This window comes from Callospermophilus lateralis, chromosome 15 (assembly GCF_048772815.1).
Source record: "Callospermophilus lateralis isolate mCalLat2 chromosome 15, mCalLat2.hap1, whole genome shotgun sequence".
Lineage (NCBI taxonomy): Eukaryota > Metazoa > Chordata > Mammalia > Rodentia > Sciuridae > Callospermophilus > Callospermophilus lateralis.
Window position 1 is genome coordinate 45,205,731 of NC_135319.1, and position 22,757 is coordinate 45,228,487.

The window sequence follows — 22,757 nt, forward strand, 5'->3', positions numbered from 1 at the left end:
CCTGCATCACTAAGATTACAGGTGTGCACCACTGAACCAGACCATATATTTATAGTCAACTTATTTCTTGCAAGATTGCCAAGACAATCCAATGAGGAAAAGAATAGTCTTTTCAATAAATGGTACTGGAAAAACTGGATATACAGTTATGTAAAGAATGAAGTTGGACCTATTACACCAGACACAAAAATAAATTCATAAATACACCAAAGACCTAAATATAAGTACTAAAACTACATATCTTGCTTTTGCCTTGTTTTACAACTGTATATAGGTCTGTCTTCTTATGAACAGCTTGTATCTTATTTCACCTTGAATTCATCATTCGTCTTAGTATTTATACACACACACACACACACACACACACACACACACAAATGTTGTCAGGCCTGGCGGTATGGGCCTCTAATCCTAGCTACTTGGGAAGCTGAAACAGGAGGATTCCAAATTGGAGGCTAGCTAGGCAACACAAGACCCCCATGACAAAAAAAAGTTGTTGAAAAATAATTGATATTCACTATTCATTCTAACATTTATAATTTTTTCGTACTAATTTGTTTAGAATTCCCACTAACTTACAAACTCTTTCCTTTGCCTTTTCTCTTGAGACCTAGTGTAATGCTCAATATAACAAATAACTGCTTAGTCTCAGGGTTAAATCATTGGGTTTTGAAGTCATTCTGCTGTCCCACTAACTCATCTCCTAGACTAGGGGCTAGCATTCAGTTCTCCCACAGAGACACTTTAATATTCATTCACTCATACATTGAGCATCTAAGGTATATTAAACCTCACTTTCTTGGAACATGCCTAAATTGCAACTAATTTTAATGTCTTTCATAACCAATTTTTTTAAATCATCAAGGGTCAATAAAGATCTTCAGAATTATGGTAGACATAAAAGTGATGTATTATGCAAAATCATGAAATTAGACCATTATCTTACATCATATACAAAAGTAAACTCTGAAAATAGAGATTTAAACCCCAGCACCAAAAATAAATAAATAAGAAAGCCAACAAATACATCCTCCACACTATTGTACATAATATAAAACATATAAAGAATATGCTTCTTGGGACTGGGGTTTTGGCTTAGTGGTAGAGTGTTCACCTACCACGTGTGAGGCCCTGGATTTGATCCTTAGCTGTCTGCAGCTGTGGCATGTTTATGTACTGGAAAAAATAAAGGTATTATGTCCAACTACAACTTAAAAAAAAAAGAATATGCTTCTTGATACTAGTGTTGGCAATGATTGTTTAGATAGATACCAAAAGCAAACAAGTGGAACTACACATCAAACCAAAAAGCTTCTGCACAGCAAAAAATCAACAAAAAGCATAATGGGACAAAGTATCTGCAAATCATATCTGACAAGGGGTTAATATCTATAATACACTAAGAACTCTTAAAACTCAACAGCAAAAACCCTATTAAAAATGGGCAAAGGACCTCAATAAACATTCTTCCAAAGATGCCATACAAATGACTTACAGGCACATGAAAAGTTGCTTCACATCACTAATCATTAGGGAAATGTAAATCAGAACCATGAAGACACTACCTCATAATACTTAAGTTGGCTATTATCAGAAAAAAAGGACATAATAAATATTGGCATGGATGTGAGAAAAAGGGAATCCTTTTTTTTTTTTTTTTTTTTTTTTTTGGAGGATTGAACCTCAACCACTGAGCCACATCCCCAGCCCTATTTGTATTTTATTTAGAAACAGGATCTCACTAAGTTGCTCAGCACTTTGCCATTGCTGAGGCTGCCTTTGAACTCATGATCCTCCTGCCTCAGCCTCCTGAGCCACTGGGATCACAGGCATAAGGAAACCCTTTTATACTGTTGCTGAAAATGTAAACTGGTACAGCTGTTATGGAAAATAGTATGGATGTTCCTCAAAATATTAACTACTTAAAATCCAGAAATACCATTTTTGCATATATAACTGAAGGGCACCAAATATAAAGTATCTTGAAGAAATATCCACAATCTCATATTCACTGCAGCACTATTCACAATAACCAAGATATAGAAACAGGGGCTAGGGCTGTGGCTCAGCAGTAGCACACTTGCCTGGCATGTGTGAGGCACTGGGTTCAATTCTCAGCACCAGATATAAATAAATAAAAAATAAAGATCTATCAACAACTAAAAAAAATATAAAAGAAAAAGATATAGAAATAACCCATGTCCACCAATGGACAAATGGATAAAGAAATCCTGGTCTACATATACTATGGAGCATTATTCAAAAAAAGGAAATCTGCCATTTGCAACAGGGATTAACTATAAACTTGTGTGACAGGTATACTAAGTAAAATAAGCCAAAGACAAATATTGCATATTTTTAAAATGTGGAATCTAAAATAATAGAACTCAGAGAAACAGTAGATGGTAGTTGTTAGGGGTGGGGTAGAGAAATAGGGACATATTGGTCAAAGGGTACAAACTTTCAGTTATAAATTCTGGAGATCTAATGTTCAGCATGGTGACTATAGTTAATTATGTTTTGCACACTTGAAATTCGCTAAGGTAGATCTTAAGTGTCCTCACTACACATACAAAAAAAACTGGTTAAATGTGGCAGGTGACAGATATTAGTTTGAACCTGATTGTGGGAATCACTCACAAGGCATATCAAAACACCATAATGTGTACCTTAAATATGTACATTTTTTTATTCAATAAAAATATGAACTATGAACTCAGGCAACAAGTTACTAAGTGAAGCATGCCAATAAAAAAATACCTCAATTTAAAAAAGTGGGAAAAGTAAGATGTGTATTTTAAATATATAAACATTTGACTCCATTTTAAAAAGTTGTCATAGGTAAAACTGGTCTGTAGAGAGTTAAATATTTTGAATACAGAACACCAATCATGCAAAATAAGATACAAATTACCCTTCTAGGTCAAAAGAGCTGAATTTTTAAAAAAAGAAATTTACAATTTCCATTGTTTCTGAAAAATCATGGAACCAAATTGATTATTTAGTTATTTATCTTAAAATTAAAGTTGTCTTTTGGGAATTTTTATTAATCACTTTTCATGGAAGTAGTTTCCTATCAATCAAATTTATAAATTAGTAAAATCAGAATTTCAAAGACTTTTACAAATGCTAACTTAAAATAAGATGGTATGGTTGTTTGGTAGTTAAGCAAAAATGACAGTTGATACCTAAAATGTAATTTCAGAAAGATAACAGAAAAATGATTATGAGAGGAAAGGCCATAAAACAGTTGTTATTAGACTTTATTACCTAGAAAGGCAACAAATACATCCTCCACCCTATTGTACATTGGATAGCTAGTAAAGTGCTAAGAAACAAAGCTTAGGGTAAAAAAGGTGAAGATAGTGATTTATATAAATTAAAAATGATTTATTTTACTTTGAGTATTGAACATATAAAGTGATCCTTGCCTTTCTTCCATATCCTGTGGAATCCCATAGGAATACAGAAACAATCTGATGTCCTGCCCAATAAAAAGTTAGGGTAATGATACTGGGGATCTGAAGAGGAGGAGGCAACCTTCTTTCGCTCCTACTCAGCTCCTAACAGCCTTGGAGGCATAACAATATTTACCATCTTACACGTAGTCCCATCAGTTTACAATACCAGGTTTGAAGAACTCACTACTTTCAGTGCTGTGTGGTCTGCAATAGGGAACTCCCACTATCCCATAGCAGGGAAATAGTTTATAATAATCAGCTTTAGGATGGAAAGGAATCTTAAGAACACCAGCAAAACTCTATAATCTCCAAATTTACCAATTTGAAGATTGTAGAAATCTCTGCTCAGATTTCAGGTAAATTGTTCTCATTTGGCGAACATCATACTGATTTTAAGCTGGGGAAGGTGGTGCACGTCTGTCATCCCAACTACCAAGAAGACTGAGGAGGTGGGACCCAGTCTCAAAATAAAAATTTAAAAAGATGAGTATGTAGCTCAAGGCAGAATGCTCCTGGGTTCAATCCCAAGTACCCCCTACCAACATTTAAATCTATTTTTTAATTAATTAATTAATTGTTTATTAGTTGCTCATGACAATACAATGATCTTGACATATCATACATTTGAATCAAATGGGGTATGAATTCTCATTTTTCCAAGTGTACAGGTTGCAGAATCACATCCCAGCACCACATTAAAAAAAAAAAAACTAAATAAACAAAATAAATCTATTTTTTAAAAATATTTTTTTAGCTGTAGATGGACACAAATATCTATTTATTTATTTTTATGTGGTACTGAGGATCAAACTCAGTGCCTCACCCGTGTACAGTAAGCGCTCTATCACTGAGCCCAGCCCCCATAAATCTATTTTTTTTTAAATGGAAATATAATACAAACTTAGCTAAAGCAAAGTCTCTCTCTCTCTCTTTTTTTTTTTCTATTTATGCTGAAAAGACTAAGATGTTAGAAAACAAAGAGTTAGTAAGCCAAGCACAGTGGTACATGCCCACATTCCCAAATACTTGAGAAGCTAAGGCAGAATAACCAGTTCAAAGCCAGATTTGGCAACTTGGCAAAACCATTTCAAAATAAATTTATTTTTAAAGGGAAAGGGATGTAGAGCACTTGCTGAGCATGCACAAGGCAGAGGGAAGGAGGGAAATAACCAGTTATTACTAGCTGTGGGTTGTGTGGATACATCATTATTTATATTCCTTTATCACAATCATGTTCTGAAGTCAAGCCAAACCAGCATTACTTTTATAAAATAGTATTTTCTCATTTTTTTTTTTTTAACTAGATTGAGGTGATGAGTTTTTGTTGTTGCAGAACTGGGGATTGAACTCACGTCCTCACACACCCAGCAACTGCTATAACACTGAGATATGTCCCCGGTCCAATGAGAAATCTTTTAAAACATGTACTCACGATTACACATGTAAATATTGCTGTGATTTTTATTCAATTTGAAATCCTGATTAGAATAAAAGCATTGAGAATGAAGCTTTACAAACATTGCAAAATTATTACATCATTGTGATATGGCTTTACTTTATACACAGAATGAAAAGATAACATTAGATTTAAGGCAACAACAACATGTGCAAACTGAGCACATTACCCTGACAGTCCTTGGTAAAAAGCTGTTTTGGTTAAGTGGTAGTTGATACTGCTGCATGCGGGTCAGTCATTGTTCTAAAGGATGAGCTATGAATAGCTTCATTCCTTTAAAAAAAAAAAAAAAAAATCCCTTCTACTGACCCACAATGGCCAGAAGCAGCTTTCGGTAATCTCCACTTGTGTCACTCGCAATCATTGTGCCCAGGGTCTTCTGATACATCTGAGTGAACATCTGTTTTATTTGTACAAGGTCGATCTGCATAAGAAATGATAGGTTAGGAAAAAAAAATTAGTCAAAAACCCCTAGTATTTACTGTAATTCTTAATGCTCGTAAATTTTTTTGTGTGTGTGGCACTGGGGATTGAATTTAGGGGCACTCAACAACTGAGCCATGTCCCCAGCCATTTTTTGTATTTTATTTAAAGACAGGGTCTCACTGAGTTGCTTAGCGCCTCGCTGTTGCTGAGGCTGTCTCTGAATTCACAATTCTCCTGTCTCAGCCTCCTGAGCTGCTGGGATTACAGGCGTGTGCCACCACACCTGGCTAATCATAAGTTCTTAAAAATCAAAATGTGGGGAAGGAGGAAACACCTAGTGACTGACATTTTATAGCTGACATTCATACCAGGGTTAGCAGTACCCAATGGAAGTCTGATTAACTGTTCTGTAAAATACTGGGTAAGTGTGATACTCATGTTATCTATTATTCCAAGTATATTAGTCATTTAAAAAACAGAATGGCTATGATAGAATAAGCCATTTGATAATAGAATGATTCCTATCACAAACAAAGAATGTAATAAGTGTTGGAGAGGATGTTAACAAATGGGAACCATTATTCATCACTGGTGACAATGTAAAATGATGCAACTGCAATGGAAAACAGTATGGTGATTCCCCCACAATCAAAAGAGCCATAGCATTACATCACTCAGTAATTGTACTTCTTGGTAAATAAGAAAAAAGTGAAAAGTAGGAACCTGAACAGATTGTATACCCATCTTTGCAGCAGCATTATTCACAATTGTCAAAAGGTAGAAATAAGCCACATTTGCAAAGACAGATAGGAAAAAGTAGTAAATAGATGAGATAGAAAATTGAGGCTGGAGTTGTGGCTCAGTGGTAGAGTGCTTGCCTAGCACATGTGAGGCACTGAGTTCAATTCTCAGCACCCCATATAAATAAATGAATAAAATAAAGGTCCATCAACATCTGAAAATATTTTTTAAAAAAGATATGATAGAATATTATTTAGCCTTTAAAAGGGAGAAATTTCTGAATCATGAAGACACTAAGCTAAGTGAAAAAAGCCAGTCACAAAAGATCAAATATTTTTATGATTCCACTCATGGCTAGCACAGTGAAACATAGGAATAGAAAGTTGCATGGTGTTGGGCTGGGGTTGTGGCTCAGTGGTAGCATGCTTGCCCAGCATACATAGGGCTCTGGGTTCAATCCTCAGCACCACATAAATAAATAAAATAAATTAAAAAAAAAAAAAAAGTTGCATGGTGGTTTCTGAGGGTTGAAAGAAAAGAGGTTAGGGAGTTACTGTTTAATGAGAAAGGTAGAATAAAGCACAGTATTAACTTTCCTCATGCTGTGAGAGGTACTTACAATACTGAAACATGAAATTTTGTTTGGCAAGAAGAAAAAAGTTCTAAGGTGGACAGTGGTAATGGTAACACAATAACATAAATATATTTAACGCCAGTGAATTGTATACTTAAAAAAGGTTTAAAAATGGTAAATTTTGTGTTATGAATATTTCATTACAATTTTTTAAAATAGTTTTAAGTTGTCAATGGATATTTATTTGTTTGTTTGTTTATTTATTTATATGTGGTGCTAAGAACTGAACCCAGTGCCTCATACATGCTAGGTAAGTGCTCTACCACTGAGCTACAAGCTCAGCTCCTCATTACAATTTTTTAAAAGATCATGGTTAGAGAACTAAGAATAAACACATAAAATGTTTTTTAAAACATCATATACTGGTTGGTTTGGTAAAAATGATCTAGCTTCTTTAGTATTATTTAGTAGTGTATATTTCCCTACAACTAAAAAATTTCAGGGCTCAGGCTACAGCTTAGTCGCAGAGTGTTTGCCTAACATAAGGCCCTGGGTTCAATCCTCAACACTAAACGCGCGCGCGCACACACACACACACACACACACACACACACACATACACACACATACACACACTCACTCTTATAGATGCGTATATATATATATATATATATATATATATATATATATATATATATAAAAATAAATAAAAATGTTTGAGTCCACATTTAGGTAAAGAAAAATGGTGATCCCTTATAATGAATAAGGGACATTAAATTTCAATCAACTTTTATATCTAATAGGATTAACCTATATTAGTTTTTCATGTAATTTTTTACATGAGAAAAATTAAAAAAATAAGCCCAAGACTGTAGATTAATTAGTGGTAGAGCACTTGCTTGGCATATATAAGGCCCTAGGTTTGACTCCAGCCAGGCAAAATAAAGTGAATAAATGAATAAATAAATAAACAAACAAACCAAAGCAAGCAAACAAGCAAGGCATGGTGGCACGTGCCTATAATTCCAGTTGCTCAGGAGACTCAGGCAGAAAGAGTGTTTGAGCCCAGGAGTTTGGGGGCCAGCCTAGGCAACACAGCTCGACTCCTGTTTCTTACAAAAAGTAAATTAAAAATAAATATCATTCAACTTGCCATAAAATAAGTAGTCTCCACAGATCTTCTCAATTAAGAACATTTCTTGGTGGTGTTTTTATGGAGGTAGAGGGTTTTGTTCACTACTATAGGCCTCTCTCACAAAATGAAGAAAGTCAATACTATGACAAATAAATACAGTGACAAAGAAAGATCTTTCTTACAATATTCTTGAGGGGTTCACAACCAACTAAGACATTTTTAAGAAGCTAACATTCAAAATCCCAGACAAAAAGAGAAAGTGCTGCTTTGCCTCACCTCACTTCGAGAGACCACAATCCTGACCAGAGTGGAGTCATCTGTGCCTGCACCTTTCATAGAATTGTACAGCCGCTCAGCAAAGAAGGCAGGACGGTTCAGGGCACACTGCACTGCAAGTCAGAGATACTTCAGACTAAAATCATGACTTGAAAACCAGTTTACCCCTCCAGCTTCTTTTGTCACTTCTAGCTTGCCTTTATTTTCTACATAATCATCTTAGAAATCTCAGAGGAGTTGGAGATGTCAACCTCCCTTGGTTTTTTCTCAGCCATCTTTCTTTCTTGCTGTACCATACAAGCTACCTTCAAATCTAGAAGATTTCCTCTGTCCCATAAAACATTTTTTTCTCCATAAATGCATTGATTTAGATTCATTATATTTGCTCCCTTACTATGGAAAAATCTGTAAGAAGTGTGCCCCAGTAATATCTTAAGAGGAATAATGACAAACTTCTTTAAGTGGCTTGAAGACCATCTGTAAGAAAAAAATAAGCCTAGGACTCATGTAAAATCGACCATCTATAAGATGGTCTTCAAACCACTTTCAACATATCCAGAAAACTCACGGCCCACACTGTTTAACAAATCTCAATTAGACATCTGTCAACAAAAATTATAGGGTTAAATATTTTCACATCCTAAAACAGACACCAAATTTTCAGTCAAGAATATCATTTGGCTGAAAGTAAGATATAAGATTTGAGCAGAGTTCAAAATGACGCTCAGAAATCTGGTATTTCTCTAGAAAATTCACTCAGTTGAGTTTCCTCCTACAAATAGTAGGTTACTAAGTGTACATTTATCACTTTTGCTATAATTAGGATAGTAATATTTGTAAGACACTCCATTGCTAATACAATTGTGTTACTCTCCTTAGTCCTAGTATCCCTGAGAACAAAATTTCAATTTCAAATAGACATCTGGGCATTTAGATCACCAGAAACCGGTTGTTTAATTTCAAAAGGGAAAAGGGTCTCACTGGGCTAAGTACTTAAAAACCATAATTGAGGGTTCAAAAATGTTTTGTCGTGGTACCAGTAGTTCCTTAATGCTTTCCTGTTCACCTTAAAGAAGTGTTATAATCTATTGAATCTTCTTGCACAGTTCTCAGGAAAAGATATTATAGATAAAGTTGAATAATCTCAAAACAATCTTATTTTGACCACACCAGCAACCATTCACAGGAAATTACAAAGAAAAACATATAATTAACTCAGTTTCTGCCTAAGTGATGCCAGGAAGATTTTATTAATTATTATCACTTAATGGGAACAACTACTCAAACCCCTATTGATTGGAAAACAAAACCAAGAAAAGCACAAAAATATCTTACAGATGGTCTTCAAACCACTTTCAACATATCCAGAAAACTCGCGGCCCACACTGCTTAACAAATCTCGATTAGACATCTGTCAACAAAAATTATAGGGTTAAATATTTTCACATCCTAAAACAGACACCAAATTTTCAGAAGAAAAGCTCATACCCTGGAATAAGCCTCCATGGTAGCTTTCAGCTGAGGAAAGCTTCGTGTGGCAAGGATCATGTTAAAGCAAGATTCATCTGTCCCTAGTCTCCCCTCACCAGCCTGATAGAGACGCTGAGCATCTTCTTGAGCCATTTGGTGGTTTACACTCTGATTCTCATCACGATTTCCCTGCAAAAAAACAGAAGGCACGAATTGAAATGAAGAAAAGTGCTATTAAAAACATTGTTTTGCAATCTTGTAACATTTGGATTTAAAGAGACAACTTATTAAAGATTAATACATTAAGTCATCGTATGTATCTTTCATTTCCAAAGAAACTGTAGCAGTGCAGCTGGTACTATATTGTACTGTCTGGATTTTATAGCAAATGATCAGAGTTTAATAAGGTTATTTTAAAACAAAGAGTTTCAAGACAGGCAGTGGCACATGCCAGCACCTGGAACCTGCAACCTGGAAGACTGACACAGGAGGGTCACAAGTTCAAGGCCAGCCTCAGAAACTTATTTTGTCTCAAAATAAAAAATGTAGTTCAGTAGTAAAGTGCCTCTGGGTTCAATCCCTGATACAGAAGGGGGAAGAAAAAAAAAAAAAAAAAAAAAAGGAAGAAACTTAGGGCTTTGAGAGTCAAATTAAAACAGAAAAGATTTAAACAAAAATCTCTTTACTAGGGGAAACAAACTACCAAATGACACAATTAAAACTCTCCTAAGCTAAGATTTAAACATCAATATGCACTGTATGGAATTCCCCTTATATCCATTCATAAAACTAAAGGTTCTTACCCTCAAGGAATTTAAAGTCTAAGGAGGGAAGATATAATATGGAGATTTTATGGACTTCTTTTCCTTCATCTAAGGTGTTTTTAGTTTTTTAAAATTTTTTTAGTTGTCAAAGGACCTTTATATTTTATTTATTTACCTGTGGTGCTGAGAATCAAACCCAGTGCCTCATACATGCTAGGCAAGCACTCTACTACTGAGCTACAACCCCAGCCCCCCCAAGTATAATCTTAATACAAGGTTGCCCTTTCGAGTTGGTGCCTGAGGAACAAAATGAAAAGATGCTCTCTCAAGGTGAAGAGTGTTTTCTAAGAAGCACTTAACACAAAGAATATGTAGAGGGATATTCTAAATGGGTATCTGAACATAGCACAGAAAAAGATGCTCAAGGAAAAACTCCCCTTAACACTGCCTTTGGACTCACACTCAAAATGCAGTCCCCTTTTCTAGGAAGCTAATCTTCTATTCACACCGCGGAGAAGTATGGCAGGGTCTTAAACCCTTCCTGCATAAAGAGAAACTCAGCAATTCATGTAAAATCTTAAAACATTTCTTTAGCATCAACTATTCCTGTTTTCCTCCTTGTTCTTTCTAAATGCTAACCTACTTCCCTGCTCTGTTACTGTTATAACAACCTATCTGCTTCATTTTCTTGTTTCCATATCCCTTAATTTCTGCACTTTTTCCAATTACCTCGTTGGCTTTTAAGAGTCCCTCTTCTACTTTAAGATTCCTCAAGACATATGCACTAGTAGGACAGCCATAACTCCTTACACTGAATCTGTGTGCTAGTCTTTTTTATCATCCCTTTCAAATACACCCTCATCCTTTCTGTCCAAATACCAGTTTGGGTATTATCTGTTACTTCTCCAGCATATTTGGGGAATCAGAATAAGAATGATACTAACCATAGTATTAATATAAACCCTTAAATATTTTTCTGCATTTCTGGCTCTCTTTACATAGTTTAGCAGGTCTATGGCTGTCCTACATATCTTCATTTGGTCCAATATAACTGGCAGGACACTGCTAAACTTAAATATACAGTTTTATCCCCATTCTAGCCTAAAGCTGGGTTCTGTTTCCACTAAACCTTGGAGAGAGAGAGAGAGAGAGAGAGAGAGATAGAGATAGAGATATTGAGATTGATTAACATTTTTTTTTTCAATTTTCGGTGGACACAACATCTTTTATTTTATGTGGTGCTGAGGATCGAACCCAGCGCCCTGCGCATGCCAGGCAAGCACCTTACCACTTGAGCCACATCCCCAGTCCCAATTTCTAATTTCTTAGGAAATCCAAATTTGCAGAAATAAATCCCAGTATTAACTACAAAAAACCTGAATACCAAATCTGTGCTATTCCTCTTAAAGCTGGCAATATTCCAAGGTGGCTAAATATTAAAATGAATAAGAATGTTCACTAGAAATTGGCAATAAAGTATGTTCCCTCTACTATACACAAACATTCATGCTACACTCACCTGGCACATGGATACAAGTAAACGTTCAAAATGTCCTGATGTATCTGACCTAATGTCCTTTTCAAGGTCTCGTCCAAATTCTGATTGATAACATCTGATAATGTCTCGGATTTCTTGATTTGTTCTTGTGCACAAAATCTCTATCAATACTCGTTCCTGAGTTCCCGCTCCCTATGTGAAATGAAGAAAAGGGTAAATTATATAAAAGAAAGCAAAATCTTTATTTTCAATTACTGAAAGTAATTAAATTTTACTACTCCAACAGATACTTGTCTTCTAGAACTGAAAAATTATTTCAGATATGAAAATTCAGAACCACTGTAATTTGTGGGGTTTTACATGTAAAATGGAATAAAATGTAGTAAATGACAAAGTACCTGCATTGCATTCCGTAAACTCCAGGCATCATAATATGTAGGAGGCATGAACAGGGCAAGAATCAGTTCTTCCATATTTCCACTCAACTCTGACTTGAGATCTTTGATTAAATCCTGTTTAATTACAAATGCAATGTAAGCATACATATTCTCCAAATTTTATCACTTAAATCTTTTAAGTAAAATATGAAAAAATGAAATATAATTGCTTTAGAAAAACCTAAATTTCAAATCTGAAAGTGATATACTGAAGAAATAACACATATATTGGAAGTGTGTTACATTCGAGCAGATACATATTCATTCTATCTATGAACACTTGATACATTCTTATTGCAGTTCTACTTTACCAGTTACAAAGATGAGAAATATGTGGAATAAATAATAACTTAGATTAATAATATAAATGGATATTTATTTAGTACAAGAAACTGGTTCTATGAGGAAATAGAAGTCATCATCATCTTGCTCTCATTTGGAAAGATAAATATCTAAAAAGAGAATACATGCCAACCTGTACTCCAGCACCAGACAAGGAGTATAAAAACAAACCGAAAAAGTTGAAACATGGAAGTTTTAAAGGGATAGAGAGCTCAGAGAAAGCTTTTAGTCCAGCTTTTGAAGAATACCTAAAAAAATTAGCAGGCAAAGAAAAAAGGGTATTTCAGGCAGAAAGATGGAACATGAACGAGGAATAAAGAAGTAATTCCCAGTATTAAAATCATCTATACAGCTTCTTTAAAAATTGGTGTCTAGAACTAAGACTTAGAAATTCTGTGTGTTTTTAAGTTCTAAAATTTTTTATGGTATTTAGCTATTTTTGAGAATCACCAGGTAAGAGGAAAGAATGAGTAAAGCTTGCTCAGTGGAATAATAAAGACAACTATAACTAAATCTTGGATTACTTTCTGGGAGGAGCCACTGGAAACTTTTATGCAAGATAGTTTGATATAAATAGTAACAATATGCAGGATGGTCCATGGTAATAAAAAGGCTATAAATAAGAACATTTTGGCTATTGAAATATGTAGTTAAGAAGTAATAAAGACCTGGACTTGAGCTGGGAGTGTAGCTCAATGGTAGAACACTTGTTTAACATGAGTATGACCCCCAGCACCACAAAAGAAAGAGGTGGGGGAGAGAGAAAGAAAAAGAGAGAGACAGGAAGAAAGAAAGAAAGGCAGGCAAGCAGGCTTGAACTTAGGCAGCAGCAATGGAAATGAACAAAGTATACAAAAGACACTTTTAAAAAGTCATTTTACAGAATAAAACTTAGTAAATAAAATTGTTAGGACAAGACACTACTTGCATATAGTAGGCCCTGAATAAATATTCACTAATTGATAAAGAATATGGAATCAGGAGCTGGAGTTGTGGCTCAGAGGAAGAGCACTCGCCTAGCATGCATGAGGCACTGGGTTCAATCCTCAGCACCACATAAAAACAAAATAAAGGTATTGTGTCCACCTACAACTAAAAAATAAATGTTTTTTTAAAAAAAGAATATGGACTCAAAGATGACTCAACAGTATGCAAGAAAACTCATTTTACTAATAAGAAGTCAAGTAATAAGGTAGCTGGGGTAAGAAAAATAGGTCGTAAGTTCAGTTTTAATTCTGAAGCAGTATCTGAGAAAATTCAAGATAGCATAACAGACTAGATATGAACTGAAGAAATTCATAACATGGAAAATATGAGAGAAGTGAATCTGATATTGCACTTTACGGAAGTCTAGGGCTTGTGTTTGCATACTTAATCTTAGGAATAAAGAAGCGGGGAGGGGGCTGGGGTTGTGGCTCAAGGGTAGAATGCTTGCCTAGCACATGAGAGGCCCTGAGTTCAATCCTCAGCATCCTATTAAAATAAAAGTATTGTGTCCAACTACAACTAAAAGATTAAAAAATAATAATAATAAAAAAAATAAAGAAGCATATGTGGTTTAGTGGTAGAGTGCTTGCCTATGTGCTTGATGTCCTGGTTTGATCCCCAGAGTACACCTTCCTAAAAATTAAAAAAAAAAAAATGTAGCCGCAGTAGTAGTGAACCTGGGTTGGGCAGACGAAAGGCAGAATAGAATAGGCAAGGCCAGACTGTGGAATCACTACTCCATTTTGAGAAAAGTAAACTAGATGCAGAAGATATTAGGAAATTTTGGGGATTCCTATATAAATAGCTAAATAATGCTGCCCAGTGTTTCTCATTAAATCCGAAGAAGGATGGAACTTGTTAGCCATAGTCTTGCTGGATTTAATCAATGATCAACCATTCAGCAAACATTAGGAAGTTACTTGTTACTGTATGCTTGGTGCTATAGGCATAAAGATAAACACACATGGTTTATCCTAGGGAAGCTCACAGTTATAAGAGGTGTCCCATGAGATTAGTGACAGTATACAAAGTGCTATGGGACCAGAGTAGAAGGAATAGTTAAATTCTGCCCAGAGCAATGACAGAAATGTTATAGTAATTGATATTCAAACCCAGTCTTTAAGAAGTTGTTGGTCATGCAGACAAAAAGGTGTAAAAGGCCAGGAACATAGCATGTACAAAACATGCTATAAGAGACCACAGAGTATGCAATGAATGGCAAGTAGTTACACATATATATATATATATATATATATTTTTTTTTTTTTGTACTGGGGTACTGGGGATTGAACCCAGGGGCACTTAACCATTGATCCACATCCCCAGCCCTTTTTTGTACTTTATTTAGAGGAAGGTTTAACTGAGTTCCTTGAAGCCTCACTAAGTTTCTAAAGCTGTCTTTGAACTCTCGATCCTTCTGCCTCAGCCTCCTGAGTCACTGTGCCACCACAGCCAGCTCCATTTAATGTTAATACAGAACTTGTTTGAAGGGAGAGGAAGGAGTAGAAGATGATGCTAAGGACCAAGAATTAATCAGGGGCTATGTAATAAGCCTTGAGTTCCACTATAAGGAGGTCATGATTATGGTCATAATTTGGTTTCTACTGAACAACTTTCACATATGAGACATTAGTATAAGGAATGACTATGAGATCAGGATTTCTCTAGAATGAAAAAGGCTTTTAAAAGAAATATTAGTGGGCTGGGGATGTGGCTCAAGTGGTAGCATGCTCGCCTGGCATGCGTGTGGCCCGGGTTCGATCCTCAGCACTACATACAAACAAAGATGTTGTGTCCACTGAAAACTAAAAAACTAAATATTAAAAATTAAAAAAAAAAAAAGAAATGTTAGTGAATTCACTACTCCTGAGTCTATAAACTCTAGCTGTCTCTCCATTGTACTAAAGATACTAATAAAAACATGGCATCCAATCTGACATGAATGCAGAGTCTACCTGCCCCTGCTTGTGCTCACTAAAGAAAAGCAAAAACACAGAAACAAAAACCCATACCTTGCCATACATGGTCTTAAAAGCTGCTTTAATTTTTTGCCTCTGATCATTGGAACGACTGGCCACAACATCCACAATTGCCTGCTCATCTGTCCCTGTAAGAACCATACACATTGAAGTAAGAATGAAATCTATGTTGGGTACTACTGGAGATCATTCCATAGAATACTTACAAGGAAGTATGTACCAGAAAAAAATAAAGCATGGGCACAGGCTGACACATGAACCTGGTTTATGACATAGGTTTATTTTACTTCAGAGTTAATTATTTTAACTTCTTATAAAAGACAAAATCTGTTTTCCTTACCAAATCCTTTCATTGCTTTACGGAGAATTTCTGCATCTCTCATAGCATCGAAGTTGGCAGCTGGTTGAATGGTCCCTTGAGTACCCTGAGTCATTGCTGCAGGCTAAGAACAAAACATAAAATCCAAGTCAGGATTCTCTGCTGACAATAAGGCAAATTAAAGATTCTCCTGATATCAATCTTTAGGCAAGAAGGTCAATATTTGGATTTAATATCAAGAATATGAGCATATTATTACCAGGGCTCATTCTAGAACAGATAGGAAAGACCTATCCCACTTTGGAACCAATTTTTCTTGTATTAACAGATTAGCCAGACATCAATCTTCAAGGACACAAAAGGGTCAAACTTGTGAAATTAAAGTTATGGTCTTCTTATGCATTGGCTTCCTTTTTGCTAGAACAGGAAGAAAAAAAGGACTGATCCCTAAACAGTGTGAGAGGAGTGAAAATGTTTGATGTAAAGGCAGAATATGGCTTTAGTCAAATAGATATGAGAGCCCAACAAGTTTTCAAACTAGCAATATAATTTTGGTAATATCTCTTCATTTCTTCCAAAGGCCCTGATTATTAAAAATAAAATGTTTTATAATAAAACCACATAATGAAAAAAATAATGATTAAGATTCTGAAAGGTACAATATTCCTATCTTATGAGGAAACAAACAAGAAAACAGAACACAGACCATATATATATACATATATAATTTTATATATATATGAAATTTATATATACATATAATATTTTTAAAGAATTTAACCTTTATTATTTATTTATTTATTTTTGTTATGTGGTGCTGAGAACTGAACCCAGTGCCTCACACATGCTTGGCAAGCGCTCTACCCTGGGCTATATTATTAAAGTACAAATCTATGTGGAAATTTAAAAATCGCCATTTGACAAATACCACAGTAATAACTGTTTCAGTTATAACTGTATCAATGGATGCTAAAATTAGGAGACAAAAGTATGATCAGAACAAAGATAACTGCATAGTTTGGATTATTACATGAGAGAAACTGAGCAAGTAATGTTTTAAATAAGTGATCAAAAAAAATTTTTTGCTAGTAATGGAACAAGTCACTAAGTGCCTCTGGATATGATATGCTAGGAAAACAACATTTCTGTGGTATTCCTGACAAAAAGGCATAACCTGAATTTAATTATGAGGAAATATCAAACAAACCCAAAATTAAGAAATGTTTTAAAAATAAATGAGTGTTCTTCAAAAGCGTAAAGGTCATGAACAAGAGACTGAAGACTATTTTAGATTAAGGAGGCCATGAGGGATGTGACAATAACTTCAGTGTTTCATTCTGGATTTGATCCTGAATCAGAGAAAGTACATTATTGGGGTAATTAGTAAAATTTAAATAAGGTCTGAGGTTGGGCAATAGTATTTCACTTTAAATACTATGTTAGGAAACAATTCAGTAGTTTTCTTAAAATATTCCAAGTCAGACTTAATAAGGGATGGAATGAAGCAAGATAATAACCCATGAATTTTTCAAAAATTTTAATTATAACAACATGTTTTATTTAACCAATATGTCAAAGGTATTATCATTTAAACATGCAATCAATATTATTTCAAAAATGATCCAACTGCTTTTTAGGCAACTAAAACTGAATTTAAAATTATACCTTCCGAATACAATAATACACTATGGTCAAAGTAAATGGGAAGAAGGGAACATGACCTTCTTTCAAAAAAAAACTTTTATTTTGGCAGCACTGGAGATTGAACCCAGAGCCTGGGCATGTTAGGCATGCACTCTACCAGAGAGATACAGTCCCAAGATAATATTTTATGGTCAATAATTCCTCCCACTTACTAGTATCTAAGCCAAAATGTAAGCAGAATACTAACAAGAAATATTCCTATGATGGTTTTAAGGAAAAACTATAATCATTCTACTTGTAGCAAATTCTCAAGTATAAAAAATTTCAACATACTCTTCTTACTTAAGCCTTACTGTATCAAGAAACTAAGATACTGGCCATTGAGATAGCTACTATTGTCTAAATTCTTAGAAGGGCAGAAGACCTTGCTTTTAATAAACTGATCTGAACAGTAAGAAAAATGAACTGTGGTCATACACTGTTTGATGATTCCCACTGTTTTCCTCTTTTGTCTAAAAGGAAAAAATCTTTTATTTTTCATCCGTAGAGAAAAATGTTGACGTATTCTATGTTGAAAGTCTTAAGTTAGAAATGAATCTTCAAGAATATTATCATCCTCTAGAAATTATATTAAATTCAAAGAAATCAGTCTATGTTCCTAACAGTCAAAGCACTAGGAGAGATTTCTTAGCACTGTGTGTCTGCTAAAAGAAGTCCTTCCCTTTGTTGGGTGCTAAGGCAGGAGAATCACGAGTTCAAAGCCAGCCTCAACAAAAAGAAAGGCCCCAAGCAACTCAGTGAGATCTTGTCTCCAAATTAAATACAAAATAGGGCTGGGGTTGTGACTCAGTGCTCACCTAGCATGCGTGAGGCACTGGGTTCGATCCTCAGCACCACATAAAAATAAAATAAAGATATGGTGTCCACCTATAACTAAAAATAAATGTATATATTTTTAAATAGGGCTAGGGTTGTGGCTCAGTGGTCAAATGCCCCTGAGTTCAGTACCTGATTATCCACCCCCCCCGCCCACCAAAAAAAGAAAGATATAAAGAAAAATTACTCTCTTGTATGGGTAATTGGGCTAGCTGATCTCTCTGGTCCCACTCTAATTCTGGTTAGTTTTTCAGTGGGAAGGTTGAAATCAGTTGGTGGGTAAGAGCTTTTTTTTTTTTTTTTTACCAGGGATTGAACTTAACTACTTAACCACTGAGCTACTAAGCTATTTCCATCTAAAAGTTCTTCCAGCTAGGTGGGCACAATGGTGCATGCCTGTAATCTCAACTATTCCAGTGGCTGAGGAGGAGGAGTAAAAGTTTGAGGTCATTCTGGGATATTTTGCTAGACCCTGTCTTAAAAATTTTTTTAAATAAACAAAAAAGGGCTGAGGATATAGCATAGTGGTATAGCACCTCTGGGCTCAATCTCCAGTAGTATTAATAAATAAATAAATAAAAGCTCTTCCAAAATCTACTGCTCTGTTAACTCCCCTTTTTTTTTTTTTTTTAAATACCGGGGATTGAACCCAGGGCTGCTTATCCACTGAGCCATATCCCCAGCCCTATTTTATATTTTATTTAGAGATAAGGTCTTGCTAAGTTGCTTAGGGGCTTGCTAATTGCTGAGGCTGGCTTTGAACTTGCAATCCTCCTGCCTCAGCCTCCCAAGCTGCTGGGTCTCCCTATTAATTTCAGTTCTAGTTTAAGGTGGAAATTGTTACACAAAATAAGTTGTATACGTGCATATATTTTAATTTTACTGTTCTATATTTTAAAAAATCTCATTTAATTATAAAATGATGTCTTTAAAACTATATATCTGCATAAGCTAAAATCAAAATTCTCACAAGTGATTAACCACAGATTTATAATATGATGAATAATCAACTTCAATCATAAAAAAGGACTGAAAGCCATTTACTATGTGCTTTGGAGGAATATCATTTGCTATACTGGCAAAGCAGCACAGAGTAACAGAAAGACTCTGGTCTGAAAGTCAGAAGAACTACAATCAGGTCTTTACCTTTGTCTTTCCCTAACTGTATGGCCCTAGAAGAGGTACCTCTTTGGATCTCAAATTCCTCAAATCAGAAAAGTGAGCCAAAATAATTCACTAAGGTATTTCTCTTCTAATACTATACTCCAGCCTAAAATAAGCTTGAAAATGCTAGACCTTTGTTAATATATAATAGAGAAAATCAATAATAAAATCAAGGTAAAAGTATACTGCTTCTAATCCTAGTAACTTCCACAGGATATGAAATAATTAATAAAGTGATTTAAGAATAAAATAGTATTATCCTAATTAGAATAAGATATACTCCATGCATGCATATCAAAATATACTCTACTGTCATATACTCTACTGCTCTATATCTAAAAAGAATAATAAAAAAAAACACTCAGCACACAAAAAATAATAAAGCATCAAATAATTAAAAAAAAAAAAACACTCAGCACACAAAAAATAAGGAGTTATCAGATTGGACATGTAGCTCAGTGGCAAAGTGCTTGCCTCACATGCTCAGATCCTAGGTTCAGTCCCCAGCACCACTGAAAAAGAAATATAATAAACCAGCAGATCTATAGAGATGGGATGAAGATTTCATATACATATGTATGGGAGACCGTCTGGGGCTACCAAGAAATCGATGCAACATGCTTAACCAACTACCATGTTTAAAGCCCTGCCAAGTACTATTGGACAAAAAGATAAATCCCCACACAATTGAGCTTTCAAGGAAGTGATGAAAGAAAAATGCATGAGAAACCAGAAACAAATAGAGGAATACAGAGAGGATCTAGTGATTAATGAACATTAGAAAGCCTTACTCACTTCACTGCTATAATCCAAAGAAACAGGAGAAAAAACAGGATAGGAAGAAAAGGATTCTGTATTGATCTGAAAGAAGAGTGGAAAGTTATAAATGGAAAAGTGAAAAGCAAAACAATCCTTCACAAATCATTGTCAGAAATTCCAATCACCCAGTGACCCAAGTTCATAGTTAATAATTGCTGGTAAGGGCAGGAAAGAAGAAAAAGAACTAAAACCAATGCTGAGAACCCAAGTGAATCTTTAAAGTTATGAGCTTCATTATCTGTATGTATATTACTGAAGTTATCAGGATACTAAACGCTGATGGACAAAAGACAGCAAGGGATCTATCAGAAGCAAAGATTAAAGTCAAGTAACTGTAATAGGCCATTTCCTCTGCTTCATGGAAACCTCTAATATTAGCAAAGGAGTGGTATCCTTCTTTGGCATTTTCCAGTTTCCCAAACTAAATTTTAAAAGGTAGAAGCAAAAATACCTGACTAGGGTAAGGAGCTTGTCCTCCAGGATACTGAGAAGGTATCTGTCCTCCAGGAAAGCCACCTAAATATTAAAAAAACAACAATAACCGCCCCACCCCAAAAAAAAGGTTATATGACAATATTTCAAAATAACACTGATCACTATGAATATAGAAACATGAGAACATTCATGTTATCAACAGGATGACACACTAGGACACTGATTTTAAACCCAACATGGGTTTTTTAATATTCCCTGTTCTACACAACAGTAACAAATTATTTATTTTTACATTTGACCTACATTTAATTCTGACTCCACCTGGAATGGTTATCAGGGGTGTTTTCATTTGTGGCACACACTGGACAGATGTTCCTAAAGTGTTTTCTTTTTGGCTTTGGAGATACTTTTAAATACAAAAAGTGATTCCACATCCCCATTTTACTGATTAAGCACTTCCATTAAATTGCTTCATGAAACCATATACATATTCACTGAAGACTATCACAAACATAAACCAAGTTCTCTCAATGGCGACTAAAAAATTCACAGTATTATGTTACTGTTTCTCTCTATACTACCAGCTGATACCTACCAGGTAGTGGAACCTGGGCTGGACCACCACCATAAGTCTGTGAAGGTGGCTGTGGATAACCAGAAAAGCTCGCTGAACTGGGTGGGGCTCCATATCCTTGGCCTGGAGGAACTAAAAAATAGTTCAATAAGCTATAGTGAAAATTCTCATGCAAAGAAAACTTCAGAGTAATCTTTTTTTTTTTTTTGGCAGCAGGGATTGAACTCAGGTGCACTCAACCACTGAGCCACATCCTCAGCCCTATTTTGTATTTTATTTAGAGACAGAGCCTTACCGAGTTGCTTAGCACCTTACTTTTGCTGATGCTGGCTTTGAACTCTCGATCTTCCTGCCTCAGCCTCCTGAGCCGCTGGGATTACAGGTGAGCGCCACCACACCCAGCAGAATAATCTATTTTTAACAGTGGAAACGCTATAGTAGTAATGCTGTAAAAGTAGTCCCCTTGTGTATTATTCAGCTTCTCACCAACTCCTTAAAATTTTTTACTACAAACTGGCAGAGGCCCACACCTGTAATCCCAGCAGCTTGGGACACTGAGACAAGAGGATCACAGGTTCACAGCCAGCTTCAGCAATTTAGTGAGGCGGTCTCAAAATAATAACAAAGGGCTGGGGATGTGGCTCGGTGGTTAAGCACCCTTGGGTACAATCCCTGGTACCAAAAATACATAAAATTAAAATTTTTACTACACTCATCTTCTTTATTAACTGACCATACAAACTGCTAAGGTTTTTTTTTTTCTCCTTCTTTTAAAAACCTTCAGATAAAGTTGAAGGTTAAAGTCATACTAACTGAAGTGCCTTAGTTCTTAGAATCATAAATAATCAACCAGAGTGTTATGTATTGGCCCATTATTACCATTAAATTTATTCCAATTCCCTCCACAGAATTTTTTAGACTGCTCCCAGCTTTCAAGTCCTCTGAGAACTTTTATACTTCCACCTTGCCAGCTAGGTATTTCCTCTTACCGTCCATGATTAACTAAGAACAACTCTGACCTCTTATAAAACAAGCAGGAATTAAAGAGAGAAAAGGAAAAAGTACTTCAGCAATCCCAAATCAGTAATCCCACAATCCACAACTCACCTCCAGGATAGGATGGAGCTCCCCCTGGCTGTGGGGCACCAGGATAGCCTCCAGGGGCTGGATAACCTCCAGATGCAGGGAAGCCTCCAGCTCCTGGGTAGCCACCACTTGGCGCTGGTGGGTAGGCACCTCCTCCCATTGGAGGAAAGCCACTAGGATAAGGATATTGACCTGGAGGCGGGAAAGATGACTCCTGACCTGCAGGCTAGAAAACCAGAAAATTTTTCAAATGAATATGATCAGAGAAATATGACCCATATTTTAAAAGAGAGG

The 22,757-nt window shown here is 35.4% G+C and overlaps 1 protein-coding gene across 6 annotated transcripts in view; it reads right to left on the bottom strand.

Moving 5' to 3' along the window:
- Nucleotides 1–4,904: 4,904 nt before the first annotated feature.
- Anxa7 (annexin A7) overlaps nt 4,905–22,757 on the bottom strand; it is a 31,810-nt gene continuing 13,957 nt past the window's right edge. For 2 of the 6 annotated variants that reach the window (XM_076834394.1, XM_076834395.2), the window contains exons 3-14: nt 22,485–22,689; nt 21,399–21,509; nt 20,820–20,884; nt 20,345–20,410; nt 15,887–15,989; nt 15,580–15,674; nt 12,200–12,313; nt 11,823–11,993; nt 9,558–9,728; nt 9,405–9,480; nt 8,070–8,182; nt 4,905–5,341 (exon numbers count right to left, since the gene is read on the bottom strand). In XM_076834394.1, the coding sequence (XP_076690509.1) occupies nt 5,219–5,341; nt 8,070–8,182; nt 9,405–9,480; nt 9,558–9,728; nt 11,823–11,993; nt 12,200–12,313; nt 15,580–15,674; nt 15,887–15,989; nt 20,345–20,410; nt 20,820–20,884; nt 21,399–21,509; nt 22,485–22,689 (1,413 nt within the window). In that variant the 3' untranslated portion in view covers nt 4,905–5,218. Of the gene's footprint in view, nt 5,342–8,069; nt 8,183–9,404; nt 9,481–9,557; nt 9,729–11,822; nt 11,994–12,199; nt 12,314–15,579; nt 15,675–15,886; nt 15,990–20,344; nt 20,411–20,819; nt 20,885–21,398; nt 21,510–22,484; nt 22,690–22,757 lie in introns of those variants that run through there. The other 4 variants (XM_077105347.1, XM_077105348.1, XM_076834396.1 and 1 more) reach the window with 4 other exon arrangements.